General features: G+C 39.6%; 1 protein-coding gene across 1 annotated transcript in view; it reads right to left on the bottom strand.

The window, feature by feature from the left end:
- Nucleotides 1-6,679: 6,679 nt before the first annotated feature.
- Nucleotides 6,680-11,374, bottom strand: part of LOC129392023 (translation initiation factor IF-2-like) — a 10,501-nt gene continuing 5,806 nt past the window's right edge. The window contains exon 2 of the mRNA XM_055083912.1: nucleotides 6,680-7,249. Within this exon, the coding sequence (XP_054939887.1) occupies nucleotides 7,220-7,249 (30 nt within the window). The 3' untranslated portion in view covers nucleotides 6,680-7,219. The remainder of the gene's footprint in view (nucleotides 7,250-11,374) is intronic.

The raw sequence follows: 11,374 nt of genomic DNA, 5'->3' as shown, positions 1-11,374 counted from the left end.
CTGAGAATTGTTTTATAATGCCTACCTACTTATCTCAAATGTCCATGCATATCCATCCTCTCTCCAATTTATTGTTTTCTAAGACTGTGCACAGTGGTGTGCTAGTAAATGTCTAACTGACTACCTCAAAAAAAAAAAAAAAAACCCACCAGATTTGTAGCATTTGCTGATTTCTGTGGTGTAAATACTCCCACCATGGCCAATTTAAAACTACCAACAAGTTGTCACTAAACAAGAGATGAGAAGAAATGCACAGTAGCACATTTTTAGAATGCCATACAGATATAGCAGGCGTAAATAACCTCAAGAGCATAGTTAATAGTGAAATGTAATACAATGTTAGGAAGTGGTGAGTTTTTTTGAGTATTTATGACCTTTTTCAAAATAATTTATTTAATTTTAAGTTAATGTAATTCCATTTTAATAATGACTGTGTTTATCCGCTGGCTCAAAACATTCCTAAAAATTTAACAACTGGCTCTCGTGAGATGGTAAGAGCCAGCTCCAGCACCCCACTTACCATAAAGCTTAATAGACCCATATATGTCCCAGATGGAATCCAACTATGCTAAATTGAGTCTTTAGTTAGACCAAGAGGAGAAAGAAAAGTTGAATCTTACTAAGTGACTCTCAACTCTCTCCCCCAGCTCTGCAAAACAATTGAGGGTCATACTAATAGTTTCAGTGTGGCAATATTTCAAGTTAGCTGACTGAAGACCCACTTCTGACCACCTCTCCCTTGTCTACCTCCACTATAAAAGGCTGAAAAAGCTAAGTACTCATGTTCTCAACTCCAGCGAGGCTGAGATGCCAATGAGACATGAAAATGCTGGAGGGTAGAGAGCGGTCTGAAAAAGCTTTTTGCTTTCCTAATGAAAGGACTAGATAGGTCTAGTCCTTCCTTCCTGTCTCAGATATGAATAGGATGTCTGGAGCTGCAGCAGCCATTTTGGAACGATGAAGCAATATGCATGAGGCAAAGGCCAAGAAAACTGAAGAGCTACCGGCTGTGGATTTATTGGGCTCCCAGACTAAAACCAAACCAGCAGACTCCATCAGACTTAATGTTATGGGAGGGGAAAAGCTCCTATTTCTTAAGATCTTAGGAGTTTTCTGTTATTTACGGCCCAAACCATTCCTAGCCCATACAGATAGGAATTTCACCTGTTTTGGTTTCTACCACCCTAAAAGCTGGAACTAGAATAAGAAGAAAGGCAACTGATATGCCAAGCATGGTGCTGGGCGTTTTTCACACTTCATTCTCTTTAAGTTTCACAACAACACTATGAGAGATGACATTTATAAATGTGTGTAATTTATCATGGTTAGTCACACTTTAAAGGAAGTGTGTTTTAAAGGAAGATTTGACAGAGCTGTAGTTATATGGACCTTGAAAAATTAATTTCAGTGTAAATTTGCAAAGGTTTGAACACATATCCTTCTTCAGTAAATTAAAAGTACATCATACAAATATTTCCTTTGGATTAATTAGACACAAGCTGCCTACTGACAGACATAGCATAGCATCCATAACTATCTTTTGCCAAGTGACTAAGGACATTTGGTTTGGTTAACAAACAGTGGGGAACACTTTTCCTTTTATCAAAGCTGGCCTGGGTTTCAAGGAAATTTAAAAAAGATCTATCCCTCTGGTGGCATCTGTTAATGAGGAGGAGGAAGTGGTACTTTCTGTGGAGTGGGCTGGTCCTCTCTTAAGCAGGCCAGAGTATCTAGAACTCTCCCGGTGGGAGTCAGGAGGGAAACGGAGGTGAGCACTGCATTTCCAGGGCTCCATCAATCAGTCAACAAGGAGTTAGAAGTCCCTGTGCCTTTAAAATATATGGAAGGTAGAGGCTTCCTTGGCATGAGTCAGGAGCACTGAGAAATTGCAGAGGGTGCCAAGGGAGAAAAATGGGGGTGGAGTGACAGAAGCCACATCAGAAATTATATAAACAGCAAGGGATGTATTCCATCTCAAGGAATGGAATTCCTGTTGCTCAGTCATTCTTCAGGCATTCAGAGGAGAGCGGTATTTACTGAGTGTCTCCTATGAGCTAGGTCCTGGGGATGGAGCAGTGAATTATTAAGCAGACGTAGGTTCTGCTCTCATGGAGTTTACAGTCTGATGGAAAAAACAAACAGTTAAAACAAGTTATAATAAAGTGGAAGGAGTGTTATAATAAGTGAATGCTATTATTTATATTCATCCTCTTCCCTTTAAGGTGTGATTATGTGGTGACATGGAATGAAGAAAGAGCACTGGACAAGAGCACCTGGTGAACCCCATTTTGTTCAGTTATAGAACGTCATCAGTTGTGTGTCATTGAGTAAATCCCTTTACCCTCTCCACCTTTCTTTTTCTTTAAAATGAGGTCAAATTAGATGGTTATGATTCTATTATTTATACTAAATAGCAGCAGTAACTTCTAACAATAATTCCCACCCTGCTTGTGATTGCCTCATTTAACAAGTACCATTTATTTGTTTATCGATGTGCCCCAAAGTTTGTTCCAAGGAACACACTATTTCCTGTGCCTTTCCTCTCTCTACATGGCTCTGACTTGGGCTTCCTGGGCCCTCCTTGCTAATACTGAAGGACCAACACTTGAGGTTGGTCATACCAACATTCTACAGCAAGCCTCTATCTTTTGAACTGGTTCTTCTAGATAAGTACATTTCAAAGCAGTAATTCTTAACTCAAAGTCTTGAGTACCTTGGAAAACAAAGGATGAGCTTACAGGAGTCCATGAACACCTTTAAAATGCATGCAAAAAATGCAGGCAACATTGTGTGTGTGTGTGTGTGTGTGTGTGTGTGTGTGTGTGTGTGTGTGTGTGTGAGTATTTTGGGGGGAAATGTTCACAGGGTTCAGGAGATCTTCAAAGGTGCCCATAATCCCAAAAGAATTTGGAGCACTGGCTCTGGAGATTATGATCAAGACATGATCTCACCAACCTCTGAACACCCATTGTTCTTGTAACTTTCACCACTAATTCTACAGGGTTGTGCATCTTTTCTATCAGACTATTCCTTTCTTAAGAGTGAAGATTATATCTTATTGAAACAGGGAAAAAAAAAAAATATATATATATATATGGAGAGAGAGAGTTTGGAGTCAGACAGACCTGGGTTCAAATCCCAGTTCCGCCACTTATTGGCTATGTGACCTGAGACAGGTTACTTAACTTTCAGACTGACTATTTTTTTGTCTGAGTTCCTTTCGGGTATTCTGGAAATGTATCTTCCTTGTCTATAGGAGAGGGCAGCAGACTCAGTCTAAACCAATCACAGTACCTATTTTCCCAGCCATAGAGGTGGACAGCAGAGGGGCACAGGACCCTCACCCACCAAATAGAGTCCCTCTCCAGGATCTTGCTCAGTGGTACTGGCAGGGGAAAAATCCTTTCCTATCTGGCTGCAGAGAAGTTTGGGCATGAACCTAAGCTGTGTACAGCCATGTCTCCATTCTTATGAGGACATCTGTCAGTAAAGTGAATGAACAGACTTGGCAAACAGCAAGAAGCAGAGGTAGGAGAGAAAGAATCTTGCGAGTTTCAATATTCCAAGCTTCTCAGTTACATGAACCAATAAACCCCACTTTTCATTTAAGCAAGTTTGAGTTCAATCTGTCACATGCAACCAGAATCTTGAGCCCGCCCATCTGTAAGTAGGGGTAATAATACCTGTTCCTAAGGTGTTGTGAAGATAAAATAACATGTAGCTAAGAACTAAGCAATAAGCTTTCACCCTGCTTGTGACTGCTCCATTTCAACAGGTACCATTTATTTATCCTTCAATGTGTTCAAAGGAGCACCAGTTACACAGGCTATTTCTAGGTTTTCTCTGACTTAAAAAAAAATAAAGAAATAAGTTGAGAAATGCTTGATTAAACAAAATTCTTTCCTCCCATAAGACTTTCCAGGGTCTTCGAATTTGCCTTATGAATTCCCAACTGGGCAAAGGAATATGACCACAGGACCCTGTGTCAAGGAGCATCTGTGAAGACATTTTGGGAACTGCTATCTGTGTGGCTAATTCACTAGGTTGCTGTGGCAAACACAGCTTCAGTGAGAGAGTGACTGTCATCACCAGTTCCTTTTCTACCTGAGCAAAAGTCCACGAGGTTTTCACCTCAATTCTGACAATTACTAGCTGTGGGACTTGGAAAAGTCAGTTCAGTTCTCTGAGTCTCAGCTTCTTCATCTGTAAGGTGATGATGTTAGACTCCATGACCTTTTAGAAGCCATCTATCTGTATAATTCTCTGCTTGTGGGATTATAAAAGGTTCTGGGAGGTCGGACGTAGAGAGTCTGGACACTCTGGGCCTGTGAAGGCCAGGAAAGGACTAGGCTGTTGCGTGGAGAATGGGAGGGAAGCTGGTGCACTGCAATCACGGTTCACGGCAGTCACTGGAACCACTTCCACTTTTTGGAGATTTTCTTCCAACATTCTAGCATAACAATCTCCGGATTATCTCAACTTTCTAAAAATTGAGGTCTCTAGTGGCACTAGATTCTTCTACCTTTAAGATTTGGATGGAACAAAAGTAGAGACTCATAAAATAAAAGGTTAATGTAACTGAATGCTTGCCCTGTGGATCCTCAAAGGCCAAGAAAACCTAACAGAAAGAAGTGATGGAGAGTGAAGATCATACAACTTAGAACTCTGGACTCCTGAACAACAACTTTGTATTCTTCACTTACTTATTCAAATTTAACCAAGACAGCTGTCAACCGAACTCTCTTCTCTTCCGCTCTCCTCAAACCAACAGGAAACCTTCTTAGGGGTGCTTAGTAAGTGTAAATGAAAGGACAATGGAGGAAACCTTTTGAAAACTGCAAATGCTCCACAAATATATTATTTTTATTATTATTCATAACATTTAAAGTATGATTTTGGCTTTACCACAGACATGACTTCAGGCAAGAAATTCATCAGCTCCACCCTCCACATAAAACGGATGCAGTAATAGATGGGAAAGATTAGCTAGAAATGATGGTGGACGCCTTTGAAAACTGAGGGTCATTGCAATACTTCCTAATTAATAGTAACCATACAATGTGAAGTTATAAATAGATCTGCATCGGAGCAGAACCCAGAGGGCTCTGCTACTTTTTCACTTGTTGCCATTTTGATTTAGTCCATTAGTTCCACTAGCCTATAATTAGCATAACACCCTGGAAAATTAATCCAGACTGGTGAGTCAACATCAGGGAAATGAAACAGACTTCTAAATCATGTTGAAATTAAGCTGAAGCCTGACAGCCAGGTCCTCCTGGTTTCAGAAGAAATAAAAGCCTCAAATCTTGGGTTTTCAACTAGATATGGGAGTCCATTTTTCTCTTTTCAACAACTGAGTTTCAACATTACTAACAAGGTAAACATATTCTTTATTCAAATTTTTAATCAGTCAGAGAATTGCAAGCTGTTACATTATAACTGCATATTCTTCCGAAAATATAATTAAGATAAACTGCCCAATTTCTATCTCCTGGCAAAGATTCTGGGGTCGGCCTGAACAGGAGGGTTCTGAAGGTCTGAGCTGGCAGAGGAAGTCTTTTACTGGAAACTGTGAGACTGCTGAAACCTGAACCCATGGACAGAGGGATCCAACATGCAGGAAGGGGAGTCGAATAATACTATAGTCAAGAGGCCACCGGCAGATTAGCCACAATATGGGAGGCTGGAGTAAAGAACCGGCTACCCAGGAGCAGGAAGATGAAAATGAGGAGCCATGGAATAAAAATGGGAGTGTGTGTTTGGGGCGCTTCTGCCTGAACAAGCTTTGCTTTCTTGAGCTGCCATGTGGTGTCATGTGTAGGTGAGTATGATGAGCTAAAGTCCAGGAACTACGTCAACAGAGAAATAAATGCGTCCTTTCAATCTTTCTCTTTCTGTAAAATCATCTTTTCACTTTCCAAATTAAATAGCTCCATCCTCCTTTCCGTGTAAATGCCTATCAGCTTTAACTGTTTTATTTCCAGTTGTATGCATGTGATATGATTGGGAAAGTCTGCAATCTTTCCTAATTAAATGTCAATTCATCTAAAGCCTAAGTTATCATCTTCCCTTCTGGTTGAATCCTGACTTCAGATCATCCAGTCTTAAAATCTAGGAGTCTTTCCTTCTCCTTGATCATCAAATCCAATTGCCAAATCCTTCTGCATACTTCTTTTCAGTCTCACCCCACAGCTGTTTATTTGATCTTTTATGTTCAATACACTAATGCCAGTTTAATCCTCTTAAAGTACATCTTCAATCATGTCATTCCCAGACTCAAAACATTTAATGGCTGCTCACTGCCTAACAAATTCAGGAAAACTCCTCAGTTTGGCAGCCAAAACCTTGGCCTTATCTCCCGTCTCCCATTCACTCCACAATCTGAGAGCATGCATTTCCTTAGGTTGTGGACTTCTGGATTCTTAGCTCATCTACGACAAGTGAAAAGCCTCCCAAAGTGGAGGTAGGGGAATCAGTTTGCATGTACAGGGGATAGATCTGCCCATCAGTCATGGGGGCTCAGCAAAACCCATAGCTGCTGCTGGAAAAATAATCAAAAGCTAAGTTGGACTGCCATCAGGTCAGTTGTATCATATTCTTAAGTGACAAAAGACACCACATTAACTTTCATTTATTTATTTATTTAAATTAATTTATTTAATTTATTTATTTTCGGCTGCGTTGGGTCTTCGTTGCTGCGCGAGGTCTTTCTCTAATTTCAGCGAGTGGGGGCTACTCTTTGTTGCGGTGCGCAGGCTTCTCATTGCAGTGGCTTCTCTTGTTGTGGAGCAAGGGCTCTAGGGCGCAAGGGCTTCCGTAGTTGCGGCGCGCGGGCTTAGTTGCTCTGCAGCATGTGGGATCTTCCTGGACCAGAGCTCAAACCCGTGATCCCTGCATTGGCAGGCGGATTCCTAACCACTGCATCACCAGGGAAGCCCACACAGTAACTTTTAAATGACTCCCCATTTGGCAATATGCTTTCTTTATTAAAGGGTGGGAGGAGGCTTGGACTTAAAATTACCTTTTCCTCTTCCTTCTTCTAGATTTCTCCGTTTTTTCATACTGATTTTTTTTTTTTTGCAGTAAATAATCAGACTCTAGATTCCTCTAAAAGTAATTGCTCTCTTTCCCCAACATTATTACTGTGTTTTTAAGCAAAATATTAGCAAACTAAATCCAGTAACATATATAAAGTAGTATCACCATGATAAAGTGGGCTCTATCCCAGAATGCAAGATTGGTTTAACATCTGAAAATCAATTAAAGCAATGCACCAGATTAATAGAATAAAAAACAAAACCACATAATTATGCCAATATGCAAAGAAAAAGCATTTGACAAAATCCAACACCCTTTCTGATAAAACACTCAACAAACTAGGAATAGAAGGAAACTATCTCAACATAAATAAAAGCTATATATGAAAAAGCCAGAGCGAACATCATACTTAATGGTGAAAGACTGCATGCTTTCCTCCTAAGATCAGGAAAAAGACAAGGATGGCTGCTATTGCCACCTCTATTCAACACCGACCATACTGAAGGTTCTAGCCAGGGCAATTAGGCAAGGAAAATTTTTAAAAGGCATCCAGATTGGAAAAAAAGAAACAAAACTCTCTCTATTCACAGAAAACATGATCTTGTGTATAGAAAAATCCTAAGACATACACTAGGAAACTATTAGAATTAGTAAACAAGTTCAGCAAGGTTGTATGTTACAAGAGCAATACGTAAAATTCAATTGTATTTCTATACATTTGCATTCAAATAATCCCAGTATGAAATTAATAAAACAACCCCATTTACAGTAGCATCAAAAAGAGTAAAATATTTAGGTGTAAATCTAGCAAAAGGAGTACAAGACTTGTACTCTGAAAAATAGAAAACAGTGCTGAAAGAATTAAAGAAGATCTAAATAAATGGAAAGACATCCCATGTTCACGGATTGAAAGACTTAATGTTGTTAAGATGCTAATACTCCCCAAATTTGTCTACAGATTCAGTGCACTCCCTATCAGTATTCCAGCTGACTTTCTTGTAGAAATTGACAAACTGATTCTAAAATTAATATATGATTGCAGGGAACCCAGAATGGCCAAAACAATCTTGAAAAAGAACCAAGTTGAAGAATTCACACTTGATTTTAAAACTTACTAAAAAGGAACAGCAATCAAGAAAGTGTGGTATAGGCATAAGGATAGACATATATCTCAATGGAATAGAAATGAGATTCCAGAAATAAACCCATGTGTCTATGTTTAATTGATGTTTGACAGGGATGCAAGACCATTCAATGGGGAAATAATAGTCTTTTCAACAAAGAGAAGCCAAACTAGATAGCCAAATGCAAAAGAATGAAATTGGTCCTTTACCTCACACCATATACAAAGATTAACTCAAAATGGATCGAAGACCTAAATGTAAGAGCTAAACATATAAAATTTTTAGAAGAAAATATCGATGAAAAACTTCATGACATTGGATTTGGCAATGATTTCTTGGATATGAGACCAAAAGCACAGCAACAAAAGAAAAAAAAAGATAAATTGGACTTCATCAAAATTTAAAACTTTTGTGCTTCAAAGGACACTGCCAAAAAAATGAAAAGACACACACAGAATGGGAGAAAATATCTGCAAATCATACATCTGGTAAAGGATTTGGATCTAGAATATAAAAGAACACTTGCAACTTAATAATAAAAAGACAATCCAATTCGAAAGGAACAAAGGACTTGAATAGACCTTTCTCCAAAGAAGATATACAAATGACCAATAAGCCCATGAATAGATGCTCAATATCATTGGTCATCAGGGAAATGCAAACCAAAACCATGAGATACCACTTCACGCCCACTACGGTGGCTATAATCAAAAAGTCAGCTTATAACAATTAGTAGAGAAAATGTGGAGAAATCGGACACTCATACCCTGCTGGTGAGAATGTAAATTGGTTAGGCTATTTTGGAAACAATTTGGCAATTCCTCAAAAAATTAAACAGAGTTAACATTTGACCCAGTAATTCTGCTCTTAGGTATATACCCAAGAGAAAGGAAAACATATGACCACACAAAAACTTTTACGTAAGTGGTTATAGAAGCATTATTTATAATACCCTAACATTCAAATGTCCATCAGGAAGGGATAAACAAAATGTGGTATATCCATATAATGAAATACTACTCAGCCATAAAATGGAATGAAGTACTGATATATGCTATATAACATGGATAAAGCTTGAAAACAGTATACTAAGTAAAAGAAGCCAGACAAAAAGGCCACATATTGTAAGATTCCACTTACATGAATTTTCTAGAATAGGCAAATCTATAGAGACATAAAGTAGATTTTGTGTTTGTTCAGCACTGGGGAGGATAAGGAAATAGAATAAGGATGGCTAAAGGAAACATCCATCTAAGTTTCCATATTCCAAATAGAATAAGGATAGCTAAAGGAAACATCCATCTAAGTTTCTTTCTTAGGTGATGAAAATGTTCGAAAATTGATTGTGGTGATAGTTGTACATACCCACGAATATACTAAAAAACATTGAATTGTACACTTTTAATGAGTGAACTGTATAGTATGTGGATTACATCTTAATAAAGCTGTTACCAAAAGAAAAAAAAAAAATCAATGCCCAAGTAGAGTATTCAAGATATGGCTATTGGTGCCAATTTTCTCATGGCTGTTTTTACTAATTTTTTTTTTTTTTTTTTTTTTTTGGCGGTACGCGGGCTTCTCACTGTCGTGGCCTCTCCCGTTGCAGAGCACAGGCTCCGGACGCGCAGGCTCAGCGGCCATGGCTCACAGGCCCAGCCGCTCCGCGGCATGTGGGATCCTCCGGGACCAGGGCACGAACCCGTGTCCCCTGCATCAGCAGGTGGACTCTCAACCACTGCGCCACCAGGGAAGCCCCTAATTTTAAAACATATATAATGGGTATGAATTTGCATCCATCAATATCTGGTAAATTAAATACCATTTTACTTTATTTTTTCTGAAACAATTTAAAGCTCACCTAAAACTCCATTTGCCAAAGCATTGAAATGTTGAATTACAGTCACCATTAGGACTCCCTCCCCTACTGCAGCGGTGGGGGGTGGATTTATACAAGTTGCAGGGGTCTTCTGTAGTCTGAAGCATCAAGAAGTGCCCTCTGGTCTCTCTATACTAGTTAACACTGAAAAAATCACAGTATAGTCCTGCACAAGCTAATGTCCTCCAAGGGAAGGTGGTTCTGCTACTTCGCTGCCCTGCTGGAGAGTGGGGAATTTTGTGGAGGCTGGAGATGCCAGAAGCCCAGGCAGTCATTTCTCTTTGAGCTCTTTCTACTTCTTGGGGCACTGTGAGGCAACAGGGCAAGGCTCTTCCTCCTCATGGAATATATAAAATACTAACCTCTTCCTAGTCTTGGAAAATCTCCTTCTCTGTCAGGGTCTGCTCCTTTTACTCCCTACCTTGAAGTACTTTTTTCCATCTTCTTTCATTCTATGGGATTTCTGCTCCCATCAATGACAGCTCTGCTTATTTAAGACCATCCCTCTTACTGAGAACAACCAGACATGTCGGGCAGAATAGAAAAAATATCTATTTAAAGGCACTGAAAAGTTTCCAAGTGAGAACTTGAAGGGCCAAATCCCAAACAGAAAGGAAGTTCAGAGAGGTGAACATGATGAGTGAGCCCATCATTTGGCACTGCTTTTCCCTTTCATGCGTTTGCTGATTCTTAATCATCAATCAAGAAGCTGAGAAGCTGAGGAGAGCTTTGGGCAGTCTTACAGAACTGAGATGACAAAAATTGGAGTTCAAGGGCCACTAAAGAGGAAGGGCTTGGATAAACACCCCAGGCTTTCATTTAGTATGGTAATCTGTTACACTGCTGGCCCTGCAATGAAACACACCTTCCAATATTTATGCCTTGGGGTGGGTCTCTTCCCATTGGCTCTGGGCTTGGTCACGTGATTTGTCTTCATCAATAGTACATCAGTAAAAGTGACACAAACATAGATTTGATAAGCACTTGCTCACTAGCATTTGCATTTTTGAAATTCTCCCTCTTAGAACCCAGCATAAGGAAGTCCATGTTATCCCAATGCAGAAATAGGTCATGTGGAGAAGCCTTGAAGGATGGGACATTATATGGAGAGAGGGGTCATGTGGAAGAGCAAAAAAATGCCCCAGCCAAGCTCTCAGGTGAATGGAACTTTATGAGTGATCCCAGCCAACAACAAATGGAGCAGAAGAACAATCCAGTCAACTCAGAGAATTATGAGAAATGATTAGTCATTGATGTTTAAAGCCACAAGTGTTGTGGTGTTTTTTTTTGTTTGTTTTGTTTTTTTGTGGTATGCGGGCCTCCTTCTGCTGTGGCC

Source organism: Physeter macrocephalus, chromosome 4, assembly GCF_002837175.3.
Source record: "Physeter macrocephalus isolate SW-GA chromosome 4, ASM283717v5, whole genome shotgun sequence".
Taxonomy (NCBI): Eukaryota; Metazoa; Chordata; class Mammalia; order Artiodactyla; family Physeteridae; genus Physeter; species Physeter macrocephalus.
Note: the sequence above shows the minus strand (reverse complement) of the source record. Positions and strands in the feature narration are given on the sequence as shown.